The sequence below is a fragment of the Haliotis rubra genome, unplaced genomic scaffold (genome assembly GCF_003918875.1).
Source record: "Haliotis rubra isolate DU_JTF1 unplaced genomic scaffold, ASM391887v1 Scf106, whole genome shotgun sequence".
NCBI classification, from domain to species: Eukaryota; Metazoa; Mollusca; class Gastropoda; order Lepetellida; family Haliotidae; genus Haliotis; species Haliotis rubra.
In genome coordinates, this window is record NW_025764959.1 from 1,964,377 (window position 1) to 1,980,557 (window position 16,181).

Below are 16,181 nucleotides of genomic sequence, written 5' to 3' on the forward strand. Positions count from 1 at the left end.
AAGTTCATGGGCAGAAAATCAGGAGAGAGTGACAAGTAAGGCTGGTCACATGACTGTTTGCGCGGGAAAAGGGCAAAGGGAGGTAACTCGTGGGTGAGTGTATTTTTATGTCCGCTTCGGGAACTTCAAGGGATTCAAGTGTTCCACTACCATTCGAAAAGGAAAGGGAGATAAGCAAAAGATCATGAGTCAGGATAAGTATAAAAATATCAATTTTACTTTAAAAATTACATTTTTGTTGATTCCGACTTTGGAAGCATTTTGACCTTAACATCATGGTGAAATTGTTACAGAGTTGAAGTTGCAATATATTGCCACGCCTATCGCAGAACAGTATGTGTTTTGTTGATTGACATTGTGGACTTGGTGCTGATTCGTGTGATAAAAAAAGGCAAAATAATTACAAATGTGATTTATTGTATTGTAGTGCATGTTGCAATGAATGCCTGATTGCCATTTTCACCAGATGAAGGAGTAAGAATATACTCTGAAACGTCGTGTTCCACAAAATAATTGTCATATCATATATATATATCATATTTACCAAAGTTAATTCATATTAGTTTTTTATCCATTTGTATTACCTGGTTATATTTATATGATTATGATTATATCATTTATGCCTGTGGCGTGTGTGGAATTACCAAATCTGACTGTTCTTTGATTAGGGTGATGGTGGCATTCCTGGAGACACCGGTCTTGACGGACTACCTGGACTTCCTGGTCTCCCTGGCAACAAGGGTCTGCCTGGGGATGAGATCCCCGGCGCCAGAGGAGAAAAGGGTGATCCTGGTCTGACAGGACTTGATGGCGGCGATGGCAGGAAAGGATTAAAGGGTAGGCTATCTCTCTTCTCTGGGCTGTTATAGGAAGACTAAGGCTGCAGACAGATCCACTGATCCTCCATTAATTGCAGATGATTTAAAAAGAGACATGACCAATGTATTATAGCAATATATGAGAAAATACAATTTGATGATTGTTTTGATCCAACTGAGCAAAGTCAAGCTGTTACCATTTGGTCCTGAGTGAATGTTTTTGGACTGACTGACTGAGTTTGGTTTTACGCTGCTTTTAGCAATATTCCAGCAACATCACGGCGGGGACACCAGAAATGGGCTTCACACATTGTACCCATGTGGGGATTCGAACCCGGGTCTTCAGCGTGACGAGCCAATGCTTTAACCATTAGGCTACCCCACCGCCCGAATGTTTTTGGAACTGACAGGATGCTGTTGTACCAATCAAATCATTCAACTACCTGGTCCTGTCTAGTTTCACATTTGCCAGGGTTTGTAACAGCCTTTGAGGATCCTAGGCATGAACATAGGGGTCTAGGCTGACAAAAGTTGTCAAGCTTTGCTTGTTTTGCAAGAATCTTTCTGACATATTGCAACTGCTCAGATGCCTTGTAATTAGAAAAAGGGATTTCAATGTTAGAGTGAAGAAAATCAACTGCTCACACTGTTAGCCTTGTATGTGAATGTATTTCTTTCCAGAAAATAAATGCAGTGATGGTAATTTTCTCCGCTGATCTGCAGATTTCCGCTGATTTTATTTCAAATTGATCAATTCTGTGAATCGTCAAAATCCACTGAGAAACCCTGAACCTCCCCATTGGATGACACAATATTAAGTTTTCAGTTGAAAATAGATTTTCCTGTTGCCAGCCCTGTTAATGTCAGACATACGTGACACATTCTAAGTTTGTTCTGTGATCACAAACACTCACATTGGAAATCATTTGTTCAGTTTTAATGCATACAGGACACTTTGTTTGTATTGTGTTTGTACAAATCCTTCTACACCTTGCCTTTGTACTTGTTCTGAAGACAAGTACCTCTTCACCTGAAGACAAGTCCCTCTTCACCTGAAGACAAGTCCCTCTTCACCATGCCTTTGTACCTGTTCTGAAGACAAGTCCCTCTTCACTTGAAGACAAGTCCCTCTTCACCTGAAGACAAGTCCCTCTTCACCTGAAGACAAGTCCCTCTTCACCATGCCTTTGCACTTGTTCTGAAGACAAGTCCCTCTTCACCTTGCCTTTGTACTTGTTCTGAAGATGTCATGTTATGTTGCAGGTGAACAAGGAGAACCTGTAGCGCTGCCATTTCAGCTGGAGCTGAAGGGAGAAGTTGGAAGCAGAGGTCTGCCAGGTATTCCGGGCCGAGATGGAGAACCAGGGTTTGAAGGTAACCTCAGCATTTTTGTGATCTTAATCAAAGATGGCAAATGATTTGAACTACGGAATATGTGTAATGAGAATTATGGATGGTTTCAGACGCAACATAATGAGTTCTAATTCATTTACGCAACATGTCCCTTTTGCACAAATCGATTTTAGCGATACAATGATTGTAAGCCTATGTTAAAGGATGGGGGCTATGATCTTTGTGAGACATTACCCACACTACTTGATTTAGACAGGTGTAACCCCTAGATAATGACACATTGGTGATACTTCATTTTGGCAACTGTAATACCCAGATAATGACACATTGGTGATACTTCATTTTGGCAGGTGTAACCCCTAGATAATGACACATTGGGGGTACTTCCTTTAGACAGGCGTAACCCCTAGATAATGACACATTGGTGATACTTCATTTTGGCAACTGTAATATCCCAGATAATGACACATTAGTGATACTTCATTTTGGCAGGTGGTACCCCAAGAAATGACACATTGCTAACACTTCATTTTGGCAACTGTAATACCCAGATAATGACACATTGGTGATACTTCATTTTGGCAGGTGTAACGCCTAGATAATGACACATTGATGCTACTTCATTTTGGCAACTGTAATATCCCAGATAATGACACATTAGTGATACTTCATTTTTGTAGGTGGTACCCCAAGATAATGACACATTGGTAACACTTCATTTTGGCAGCTGTTATACCCAGATAATGACACATTGGTAACACTTCATTTTGGCAACTGTAATACCCAGATAATGACACATTGGTGATACTTCATTTAGACAGGCGTAACCCCTAGATAATGACACATTGGTGATGCTTCATTTTGGCAACTGTAATACACAGTAATGACACATTGGTGATACTTCATTTTGGCAACTGTATTACCCAGATAATGTACACATTGGTAACACTTTATTTTGGCAGGTGTAACCCTTAGATAATGACACATTGCTAACACTTCATTTTGGCAGCTGTAATACCCAGATAATGACACATTGATGACACTTCATTTTGGCAGCTGTAATACCCAGATAATGACACATTGGTGATACTTAATTTTGGCAACTGTAATACCCAGATAATGACACATTGATGATACTTAATTTTGGCAGCTGTAATACCCAGATAATGACACATTAGTGATACTTCATTTTGGCAACTGTAATACTCAGATAATGACTCATTGATGATACTTCATTTTGGCAGCTGTAATACCCAGATAATGACACATTGGTGATACTTCATTTTGGCAGCTGTAATACCCAGATAATGACACATTGGTGATACTTCATTTTGGCAACTGTAATACTCAGATAATGACACATTAGTGATACTTCATTTTGGCAGCTGTAATACCCAGATAATGACACATTGGTGATACTTCATTTTGGCAGCTGTAATACCCAGATAATGACACATTGGTGATACTTAATTTTGGCAGCTGTAATACCCAGATAATGACACATTGGTGATACTTCATTTTGGCAGCTGTAATACTCAGATAATGACACATTGATGATACTTAATTTTGGCAGGTGTAATACCCAGATAATGACACATTGGTGATACTTAATTTTGGCAGCTGTAATACCCAGATAATGACACATTGGTGATACTTCATTTTGGCAGCTGTAATACCCAGATAATGACACATTGGTGATACTTAATTTTGGCAGCTGTAATACCCAGATAATGACACATTGGTGATACTTCATTTTGGCAGCTGTAATACTCAGATAATGACACATTGATGATACTTAATTTTGGCAGGTGTAATACCCAGATAATGACACATTGGTGATACTTAATTTTGGCAGCTGTAATACCCAGATAATGACACATTGGTGATACTTCATTTTGGCAACTGTAATACTCAGATAATGACACATTAGTGATACTTCATTTTGGCAGCTGTAATACCCAGATAATGACACATTGGTGATACTTCATTTTGGCAGCTGTAATACCCAGATAATGACACATTGGTGATACTTAATTTTGGCAGCTGTAATACCCAGATAATGACACATTGGTGATACTTCATTTTGGCAGCTGTAATACTCAGATAATGACACATTGGTGATACTTCATTTTGGCAACTGTAATACTCAGATAATGACACATTAGTGATACTTCATTTTGGCAGCTGTAATACCCAGATAATGACACATTGGTGATACTTCATTTTGGCAGCTGTAATACCCAGATAATGACACATTGGTGATACTTAATTTTGGCAGCTGTAATACCCAGATAATGACACATTGGTGATACTTCATTTTGGCAGCTGTAATACTCAGATAATGACACATTGATGATACTTAATTTTGGCAGGTGTAATACCCAGATAATGACACATTGGTGATACTTAATTTTGGCAGCTGTAATACCCAGATAATGACACATTGGTGATACTTCATTTTGGCAACTGTAATACCCAGATAATGACACATTGGTGATACTTAATTTTGGCAGCTGTAATACCCAGATAATGACACATTGGTGATACTTCATTTTGGCAACTGTAATACCCAGATAATGACACATTAGTGATACTTCATTTTGGCAGGTGTAACCCCTAGATAATGACACATTGGTGCTACTTCATTTTGGCAACTGTAATACCCAGATAATGACACAATTTACACGTCATTGGCTGCTTCAATAAGATAGGTGTAAACTTAAATAATGTTGCAGATGTCACATCAACTCATATGTTGTTAAGGTGCAAGGATCATTTTGTTTATTCAGGTGAACTTGGCATAGACGGCCTGCCTGGTATGCCTGGTCTGCCAGGATTACCAGGCATGAAAGGTGTTGATGGTCTCTCTGGTCTGCCCGGTGGCCAAGGTTCTCGTGGCTCCAAAGGCTATCCTGGTTTGCCAGGAGACGAGGGACTGCCTGGTCAGTCAGGAATTAAGGGTTTTACCGGAGATGATGGACTGCCTGGTCTGCCAGGATTACAGGTAGAACTTTGTTTTGACTACTTTGTTATGTTCATAGACATAATCAACTGCTGTTTTATTGATATTTAACTCACAAAAAGTGTGTGTTTTATATGTCATAAGTGGTTGTGTTCCACTTAGTGTTTTATATCAAAGAGCAAAATGAATTTATTCATTTGAAATGTGCAAATAAACAAGCTGGCTTACATATTTATATCTACATCTGTACTTTATGTGAGTAATCATGTGACTTAATGATGTGTAGACTTTGTTACTGTAGAAAAAATATTATGTGTACCATAAGTAAGTGAGTGAATATAATTTTATTATAACAAGCAAATGTTTTAACAACTAGGCTACCTCCCTTCAACTAGGTTACCTCCCTTCAACTAGGTTACCTCCCTTCAACTAGGTTACCTCCCTTCAACTCGACAGACACTCCAACCCCCACAGCCACAGCCATCGCCACTCCAGCCCATACTGGATCATCCAAACAACTTACCTGTAAATTTTTACCTGTAACTAAGAATCATCTAAACTGTTTTGACCATTATAGGGACCTAGAGGTGAGCCTGGACGTACCCCAAGACAAGGCATCCCAGGAGAAAGAGGTTTAGATGGAATTCCTGGAGAACCTGGTGTAGGTGGCGCTGTCGGTTTACCTGGACGACCGGGAACACCTGGACCTGATGGTATTCCAGGAACATATGGTGAGTGATTCCCGGAATATTGTAGTGTTTCCTCCAGAGCGTTTTAGAAGGGCGCTGCACCCTGCCCTTTTTTCTGGCGCCCTGCCCTTTTTTATGGTGCCCTGCACTTTTTTACAGTGCCCTGCACTTTACTTGTGCCCTTTTTAACATGTCTTCGTACTTGCGTAATTTTCCGGATTTTATCATCACCACGACTTACCTCCCCTGGCGTAAGTGGCGAATGTTGTTTTCATAACAATTATCAAATGCTTATTTATTTGTTCAAAATGAAGACATTAAGGGAGCTGACAATAAATGAGGCTGAATCTTATCATTTTGTTTTGGTTTTGATTGTGGTTTGTGCCCTTTTCAAACGAGGATGCCCTTTTCTGTAGAACCTTCACCCTGCCCTTTTGTTGTCTGGAGGAAACACTATATTGACAAATGACATGTTGAAACAAGAAGAAATAAAATTGTCCTTGTTGTTGCTTTTTCCAACTTGAATTCTGCTCACACTGTGCTGGGTGTGTAACAGTATTTCGGCAAGATAACAGATGAAAACTTCAACTTCTATATTTACACATAGCAGCAGCAGCAGCAGCAGCAGCATCTGCATAAACATCATCATCAATATTCCAGCATGAACTGGAATGTGATTCTAGGGAATTAAGACAGCACTTACTACTGACTGCATATTGGCCTTGAAGCAATTCTAGTTTCAGCCCCTAGATTGTCTGTCATGTGGACTCATGAAGAACTCTTCAGGCCTTTGTGATGTATCTGTGTATACTTCCTATAAAACTGTTGTCCTTCCTCTCAAACAGGTGAGGATGGACTTCCTGGTCTTCCTGGAAGTCCTGGATTGAAGGGATTGTCTGGAGAGCTTGGAAGCCGTGGTCTACCTGGCCTGCCAGGCTTGCAAGGGATGCAGGGATTCCCAGGTACACTAGCATTCACATCCATTGCACCTACTGATTTATACCTTGAAATTCTCCATGGATTAGTTTTTGTCAGAAACATTAGCTGTAGACGCTTCAAATGTGCATTTGTCTCCAGCAACCCATTCTTGTCGTAAGAGGTGACTAATGGGATCAGAAGGTCAGGATCACTGACTTGGTTGACACATGTGCATGTATCCTAATTGTGTAGAATGATGCTCATGCTGTTGATCACTGGATTGTCTGGTCCAAACTCGATTAATTAATGACCGCCATATAGCTGGAATATTGCCGAGTGCAGTGTTAAAAAACAAACAAACAAACCAGTCATATGTGCATTCAGCATGCTGTAAGTTTGTTGATGAGAATTTATGGATATCACATCTAATTTGCCTACCGATTTTTAGTACGAAATTCTTCATGGATCATGTTTTTCTCAGAAACATTGGCTGTGGACACTTCATATGTGCATTCAGTTTACTGTAAGTTTGTAGACGAGAATTTATTGATGTCAACATCTTTATTTTGAGGAACACAATGTATCGGAGTATATTCTTACTCCTTCATCAGGTGAATGAAGATTCACCTGAAGATTCACCTGATGATTCACCTGATGATTCACCTGAAGATTCACCTGATGATTCACCTGATGATTCACCTGATGATTCACCTGATGATTCACCTGAAGATTCACCTGATGATTCACCTGATGATTCACCTGATGATTCACCATCATTCATGTGATGGAGGAGAAAATATATACTCCGAAACTGTGACATCCATAAATTGTCATCTTTATGTGTAGCCATTCAAAGACTGTACTGTATGTTTGTTCTATGATGAAATTATTCTATCTTATTTTATCAAATTCCTAAACACAGGCTTTATTATAATTTATTGTTCATACCTGTAGGGTGGTATGTTTCACACGAGATGAGTGTAGATCTTTACCTGTAAATGTGCTGTCACTGTAGACATTTGTTTATAAAATCTGATTTCAGGATCCCCTGGACTGCGTGGTATCCGTGGTGACGAAGGGCTGCCTGGTATACCAGGGTTTGCTGGTGCCAAGGGCCAGCCTGGTCTTCCCGGTATTCGTGGTCTTGACGGTGAAGATGGTCTTTCTGGTCAGCCAGGAGAGTCTGGTCTGGACGGTCTCCCTGGACGCCCAGGTGTGTACAGTGGATACAATAATAATGGATAGGATGGATGCATTATGTTTGAGACAGAACATGTGAACTTCACCAGTTGTATTTTCTTGATATCAGAATAGAGCTTTAAGAATACCTCAAGTAATGAGTTTTGAAAGTGCCTGTCTCAAAACTACCACAGGAAAAGGATTCAATTGAATGTACATTTGTGATTTCTGTAAAAACATCTACCCTTCAAGAAGTCTCTTCGATTTAACTAAACAGCTGTTTGATATATCTGGACAAAACTTGCCACAGATATATGTGTGCTTTTTGCCTCTAGTGGTTTTGTTTTTAAGAAACGATTCTGGTTTCCATGACAACAGATTCCAGTCTATGAAGGGTTCAATTCCAGGGCACTAATCGTGAACCATTTGTGCTGTGTTCACGGCTGTGTTATTTGTGGGAATTCTGTACTGTTATATTTTTGTAATTCAACTAAAATATATGGAAAACCACCATTCTCATGGTAACACCACCCTTCTAAATAAGTTAGAGTAAGGAGTAGCTTAATTAGGTCTTGATAAAGCATCCTCAGCAGTTTGGAACAGTTTTGTGATCAGCTGTTGGGTGGATGCTGTCAATAAGACATACAGTTTGTGAGGTATGTGACGATCATACTCATCCGTGGGTGAGAAATCCATGTGAGGTATGTGACGATCTTACTCATCCGTGGGTGAGAAATCCATGTGAGGTATGTGAGTATTCTCACACTCCAGTGGGTGAGAAACCCATGTGAGTATTCTCACACTCCAGTGGGTGAGAAATCCATGTGAGGTATGTGAGTATTCTCACACTCCACTGGGTGAGAAACCCATGTGAGTATTCTCACACTCCAGTAGGTGAGAACCCATGTGAGTATTCTCACACTGCAGTGGGTGAGAAACCCATGTGAGTATTCTCACACTGCAGTGGGTGAGAAACCCATGTGAGTATTCTCACTCCAGTGGGTGAGAAACCCATGTGAGTATTCTCACACTGCAGTGGGTGAGAAACCCATGTGAGTATTCTCACACTGCAGTGGGTGAGAAACCCATGTGAGTATTCTCACGCTCCAGTGGGTGAGAAACCCATGTGAGTATTCTCACGCTCCAGTGGGTGAGAAACCCATGTGAGTATTCTCACGCTCCAGTGGGTGAGAAACCCATGTGAGTATTCTTACACTCCAGCGGGAGAGAAACCCATGTGAGTAATTTTACACACCAGTGGGTGAGAAAATCTGTTGCATTCCATTGATATTTTTTTTAACCACATGACACAAATATCTGAATGATTGTAGGCCTGGCTGGAGTGAAAGGCGCCAATGGTATTCCTGGATCCCCTGGTACTGATGGTCTGACTGGATTGCCTGGTATCAGTGGCTCAAAAGGTAAGTAGTATGTCTTGTGCTCTTGTTTGTTGTTTTATGCCTCGGTGTCAGAAATCTTGTGGCAGTCTACCATACAAACAAGTGGCTGCAATATCAACTGATATCAATATTCGTGACCAACTAGTGTTATGCTGGGACAAGCCAAATACCAAATTTTGCCCCTCTGGAGGAATTTCATTTTGGCATCCTTCAAACAAGAACTACAACTGTATTGCTGTTCAGTTACCACAGTAATAAATATTACTGAAGTGCTCGAAAGTTGCTGCTTTTATAATATTATAGGCTGTTGTGAACAATTATAACGATGAAGATGGGTTTTTTTTTTAAACTTTCTTATGTAATTATTATCATCTGTTCACCTTACACTGCAAAATACAGTTAAATATTTAAAAATAGCATTTCATTTTCATGACTAGGCAGTTAAAATAACATTATATTTCAACTGTTAAAAGTTCCAGTATAGAGACACAAAATAACTTTTTAATATATGCAAACTGATGAATTTTTAGACAGTCCATGCATTGACTTAGTGTACAGATGTTTACCAGTTGTCTGAACTTGGTTGTATAACCTTGGGCCATATACATACTGAAATTTGAAATTAATGCACTGGGAAAAAAAAAAAACATTCAAATTCTGTTAGCTATGTCCCTTATGTCATTAAAATTGCTCTGTACATTTTTCATGATTTTTTAAACAATTACAAAATGCTATTTAAATGCTTGGGATTATGTGTACCTCAATCCTTATGCATTTTCTGATTGGTTTGTCATATTTTCACACATAACGTACATCGAGAGGGTGCGAGTCTTTTTGGGGGGGTAAAGGAAAGGGGCGAGTGTTGACGAATGTGATATCCCCTTCCTGCTGTCAGTGTACAGTGACACATATTACCCATGTAGTCTCTGGAAGATGAAGATATGTGTGTTGTTATAATAACTGGTAAAGTAATTATGTCCAGATACAAACATTAATTGAATATGCTGACAATGAGGACAGTTTAGATGAGACTGAGGAAGGTTGTTTTATGCTGCTTTTAGCAATGGCTGCTTTATGCAATATTCCAACAAAATCGTATAAGTGACAGTGGAAATTGGCTTCACTCATTGTTCCCATGTGGGAACGAAACCTGGGGCTTAGGCATGATGAACGAATGCTTTAACCACCAGGCTACCCCACCACCCCCTTAGATAAGAGACATGTGGTGGAGTACATCCTGATATTATTCCAGGTGACGTTGGAAATGCTGGTCTCCCTGGCCTGCCTGGCCTCCCAGGACAGAGAGGACCTAAAGGCTTCTCTGGTGAATCCGGTCTCCCTGGTCTCCCTGGTCAGAGGGGCAACAGAGCCCCTTTTGGCTTCAAGGGCGTGAAGGGTCAGCGTGGTCTTGATGGTCTGCCAGGTCTTGCCGGACAGCCAGGTCTCCCGGGACGGGAGGGACTTAGAGGACTGACTGGTGACAGGGGCCCCACCTACCCAGGAGAAATTGGTAAGTGTGATGAAATACATGTGTTATTACCTGTTTAAGATGGCCTACCGGTATGTTATGATGTGAAATGTATGATAAATGCAAATGTGCATTCTAAGAGATTCTCAATGCTGGTTGGATCGATGCAGTGATAATATGAAACTTTGCAAAGCTTTGAGAAATCTCTCATTCATGATCTCTCAAAATGGTCACAAAAACAGTAGGTCGACATTTTATGTATTTCTGAATTTTCTTATAGGTAATATACAGAATGACCCTTTTGAAACACAAAATATGTTCTTTGTGCATGAGGCTCTGGGCTTACTGTATACCTTGGGACCGAACATAAAAAACACACGATAGAGTAGGGGCTGAAGTCATGTTGTGTTGATGTTACTGAATATAACAATACACTCACTCATACATTCACTCTTGACAGAGACCACCAGTTTAGTCAAGTAGATGGAGTGTCTGCCCAGAGAGCACAGGGTCAGGGATCTGATCCCTCATTACTCTGCACCAAAAAGACATGAAAACATGGTTCTTGTCTTTATCCAGGGGCACAATCCACATGGAGCACGATCCACAAACTATTCGTAGCATTACAAGCTATCATTATTACATAGTATTATAAGCTTAAGAATATCGTAGTGACACAGATGCTTTGTGGATTGAGACCATCTATCAGGGTAATGATAGGTACCATCTGTTAATATCCTTTGTTACAAACCAAAGCAGGATCGGATCCCGGACATTGTGCATTGAGGTGATATACATTAACTGATTGATTTAGAATCGGTGTATTTGGAATCCACTTTAAAATGTGACATGATATCTCAGCTGGCTGGCAGTATCTCACCTGATATCTCAGTGGGCTGGCAGTATCTCACCTGACTCTATACAGACACTTTGTAGCAACTCATGGTAGCTTTTTGTTGATGAAGGTTGTGTGAATTAGGTGTTGCACCTGACACCTGGAGAGAAGCTACGTTGTTTATCTAATGTCTGTCTGTATCCTGTAGGTCGTGAGGGTCTCCCTGGAGAGAAGCTACGTTGTTTATCTAATGTCTGTCTGTATCCTGTAGGTCGTGAGGGTCTCCCTGGAGAGAAGCTACGTTGTTTATCTAATGTCTGTCTGTATCCTGTAGGTCGTGAGGGTCTCCCTGGAGAGAAGCTACGTTGTTTATCTAATGTCTGTCTGTATCCTGTAGGTCGTGAGGGTCTCCCTGGAGAGAAGCTACGTTGTTTATCTAATGTCTGTCTGTATCCTGTAGGTCGTGAGGGTCTCCCTGGAGAGAAGCTACGTTGTTTATCTAATGTCTGTCTGTATCCTGTAGGTCGTGAGGGTCTCCCTGGAGAGAAGCTACGTTGTTTATCTAATGTCTGTCTGTATCCTGTAGGTCGTGAGGGTCTCCCTGGAGAGAAGCTACGTTGTTTATCTAATGTCTGTCTGTATCCTGTAGGTCGTGAGGGTCTCCCTGGAGAGAAGCTACGTTGTTTATCTAATGTCTGTCTGTATCCTGTAGGTCGTGAGGGTCTCCCCGGTTTAAGTGGCCTCCCAGGCCCCGACGGAACATCGGGACCCAAAGGCAGGATTGGAGAAATGGGAATTCCTGGTGAGTTTCATTACATCAACGACTCTTGTCATACACACTTTGTTCAGTTGCAGTTAAAATTAAGGTAATTAAAACTAAACACAGAATCAAATACTAGTATGTATTATATTTTCTGAAAATGTAGTGAGGTAAAACATTTTAGCGGTGTTGGAAATTTATAAGATACATTTTTAACAGGTTTTACTTGTAGTATTTGGAATAGCTCATGTATGTTCATAACATCTGTAAATGTGTTTGTATTTACAGATTTCTGTTTGCTGCATTAAAAAAGACAACTGCTTTTCATATTTAACATGTTTTCAGGTTTCAATAGTTTTTAAGAAATTACAGCTCCTAACCCCTTAATGTTTAATGGTGGGTGTACAGGATACTAGTTGTATTGTTGATTCTGCAGGTCTAGATGGTCTGCCTGGAGACCCCGGTCTGCAGGGCAGAGATGGCAATGATGGTCTTCCCGGTCTTCCTGGGTTAAAGGGGGAGCGGGGTCTTGATGGTCTGCCAGGTCTTGATGGAGAACAAGGTGGCTTGGTATGTATGGGCATAATCCAGGGGACACCACCATTTTCACCTTCATCATTACAAACAAAATATTTATTTGACAGTGTATTTTGACAGGAATGAAGATTAAAGAATACATGGAGATTCTAAACATTTTTATCTATGTCTGTTATGCCTTGCAACATTTAATCTGAGAAGGACTCATTAAAGTTATGTATGTTCTTATTGCACAAATGGAGCTGACAATACCTTCTGTAATCAATCAACTGCTTTGTCAATGTCAGAAAAGAGGAACTATTGTATTGCTGTGTTGCTTTGTATCAAAACTGTACCATGTGTAAATACATAGAGAATCTCACCCAAGTGTCTTCTGATATCAATTATATCAACACGAGTTGATAAAGTTACAAATATCCAAGGCTTGCCGATGATATTTTTACTTTATCAACGAGTGTTGATATATTTGATATCAGAAGACACGAGGGTGAGATTCTATTTATCATCCAAAATCACTCTTCATTAATTTTCAATGAAAAATGTACATCTCTGAACATGGTACTGCCATTAGACTTGCAGTGCAGCAATGTCATAGCATTGTGACATCATCAAGTACATGACATCATAGCATTGTCAGGGCATTGTACAAAATCTACTGTCAAAACGATATCTCCTAGGAGATATCGTTTGATCTCTCTCAAGCGATAAATAGAGAATACATACGAATTATACGAAACGAGTGTCCTTCGTATGGTATCTGACCGAGCGAAAGCATGTCAGTTGTCATCGCCTCGTACAGCCTCCTACAGTAAACTACTCCGTAGAACCTCGTTTCTTGGTTTCCAGTTGCTTCATTCGGCTAACATTGCATTTATGTTTTTCGACGGATATAATGTCTCAGTTCGACTCACAATTAAACAGCGACACGGCAACATTCGCAATGTTTACATTCCCACAATGCATTTAAGTTGTAGAATGAATGTATTCACGTGTTTGTTATGAATGAAAAAAATAGTTACGTCAGAATGTGACCTAATTGAGAGGTCATCGGTTATCCAATCAAATCGTGAGAATCTCAGGTCAAGTCGTTACGACACAGGTCAACGCGATACGACACTCGTGTGACGTACGAGATTAGTATGCAACTATCAATACGTTGACCTCGTGGGTAATAAATCCCAATCCCATGCAGAGATGCCAACCCTTACGCTTTAGGCGTAATTATTATGATGTTGACCATTAAATTACGCCTTTACACTTAATCTGCGAAAATTACGCTTTTCTACTCGTTTTTCGAAAATCAGTTAAGTGGATAAATTTTCACAGGGAAGTGTTTCGTAACGCACAGTTGCAGGGGTGCAGAAATGGCCTTGCACCGATAGGAATCGCTTACTCTTAGCATCACACTCATTCCAATTAACAAGGAATTAAAGTATGTTGAGTCACATGACCAACAAATTTCGATGTATGGAGATTCATAATGATTGGTCACATATATTTCTGTCTAGAATCTTCCTTTCGTGAAAACGTGTACCATGTTGAAGCGATCGGCAGACAAGTATCACACTTTTTAGGTCCAAATTACACTTTTTGACTTCTAGTATTACACTTAGGCCCCAAATAGGGTTGGCATCTCTGCAATATGGCGTTAGGGACAGATTTAGGGAACTCTTCATTATGCTGGGGATTAAAAAGGTTAGGGCAACAAAATTCTGGCTACAACTGGATATATTATTTGTACCCAGTTTTGTAACCCAACCAAGAGTGATCCTATCACCTGAGAGCTGACTGTGACAAAAACATTCTCAGACTCACTTGAGTTGATCAATAGCTTGTGCTTCTTCCTTGTTTAGGGTGTAGATGGTCTGCCTGGCGCACCGGGTCTCCCAGGGTTTACAGGTGATCGCGGTCAGGAAGGACTCCCTGGTATCGACGGAGAACTTGGCCAGCCTGGTGATGATGGTCTGCCTGGTCTGCCAGGATTGCCCGGTCTTCCTGGCATGAAGGGATCCTCTGGTCCTTCTGGACGCCCTGGTGCTGATGGACTTTCTGGAGGTCGTGGTGATGATGGTTTGCCAGGACTTGGTGGCCCTCGTGGACTTAGAGGAGAGAATGGTCTTCAAGGCCGACCTGGTCTTGATGGCGAGCCTGGCCAACCAGGTATGCTGCAGCTGTCGAATCACAACACTTTGGTCTAATGGTTGTGTTTAGTGGATGAATACAGTACAACCAGAAACTGATCTTGTGTTGCAGATTCGTTGCTTTTTAATTACTTCATGCTGTAGCCACAAAGTACAGATTCAAGAGAAAAGTGTGCTTTCAATCAATAACATTCCTTTGATTTGATCAGTTAAGATAAATCCTTGAATAATTATGTACATTGCGTAGCCACCTGCTCTATATGAACACTGAGACAAACGTCAGTATTCTAGGCTTTGAAATTGTCTTGATATTCGACATAGCATATGCAGAAATAGCTATAACTGGCTGTGATTGTCACTTAGAATTTCAACCACTTCATCCACACTAGTGTTGGGAATTGGTTAAAATCTCATAATTTGATGATTGGTTCATTACAACCAATCAATCATCGAAAATAATTGGTTTGTGTCATTTATCAAATGTTCCTGTTATCTTTGTTAATGCACACACAAAGAAAAAACATGTAGTAATTTGGGTCTTTTCGCAAATTTCGCATATTTAAAGGATGATTAGTATGTTAAGAACACAGATTTCCTGGATTCTTTAAGATAAATTCAATCATGACTTGGAACGAGCTTGTAGTGCTTATGAAACGTAAATTTAATGACACAGACAAAAAACAACCTTGTGTCAAATATTGTTGATTCAAACAAGTGTTCCAAAATAAGTTGTGTTCGATTATAAGAAAACACAATTGATTGCTTGGTCGTCTAGGCACTGCGACCAATCTTCGATTATTGCAGTTAATCGGACCACCACTAATCCACACTACTCTTGAGTACATATGCATAAACAGATACAACTTGTGACTATAAAGCTGTGATTATCTTGTTGCAGGTTTTGATGGAGGTCCTGGTCTGCCAGGTCTGCCTGGAGAGGAAGCACCAGCAGGTGAGACAGAGAACTGAGAATTAAAATACATTACTTCCATTTCTGATATGCAGAAGTGAATAATAAAAGACTGATGAGACACTAATTGTTTAATTGAAGACAAATATGGCTGATCTAGGTGAGCTATGTGTCTCCTGTTAGGCTGATACTGTTATACCTCAACACAGGC

At 40.2% G+C, this 16,181-nt stretch overlaps 1 protein-coding gene across 1 annotated transcript in view; it reads left to right on the forward strand.

The window, feature by feature from the left end:
- LOC124277646 (collagen alpha-5(IV) chain-like) overlaps positions 1–16,181 on the forward strand; it is a 65,126-nt gene that overhangs the window by 39,535 nt on the left and 9,410 nt on the right. The window contains exons 20-31 of the mRNA XM_046713375.1: positions 669–837; positions 2,082–2,192; positions 4,961–5,175; positions 5,711–5,864; positions 6,668–6,784; positions 7,783–7,953; positions 9,251–9,340; positions 10,572–10,829; positions 12,335–12,424; positions 12,819–12,952; positions 14,773–15,079; positions 15,959–16,012. Coding sequence (XP_046569331.1) covers positions 669–837; positions 2,082–2,192; positions 4,961–5,175; positions 5,711–5,864; positions 6,668–6,784; positions 7,783–7,953; positions 9,251–9,340; positions 10,572–10,829; positions 12,335–12,424; positions 12,819–12,952; positions 14,773–15,079; positions 15,959–16,012 — 1,870 coding nt within the window. The remainder of the gene's footprint in view (positions 1–668; positions 838–2,081; positions 2,193–4,960; positions 5,176–5,710; positions 5,865–6,667; positions 6,785–7,782; positions 7,954–9,250; positions 9,341–10,571; positions 10,830–12,334; positions 12,425–12,818; positions 12,953–14,772; positions 15,080–15,958; positions 16,013–16,181) is intronic.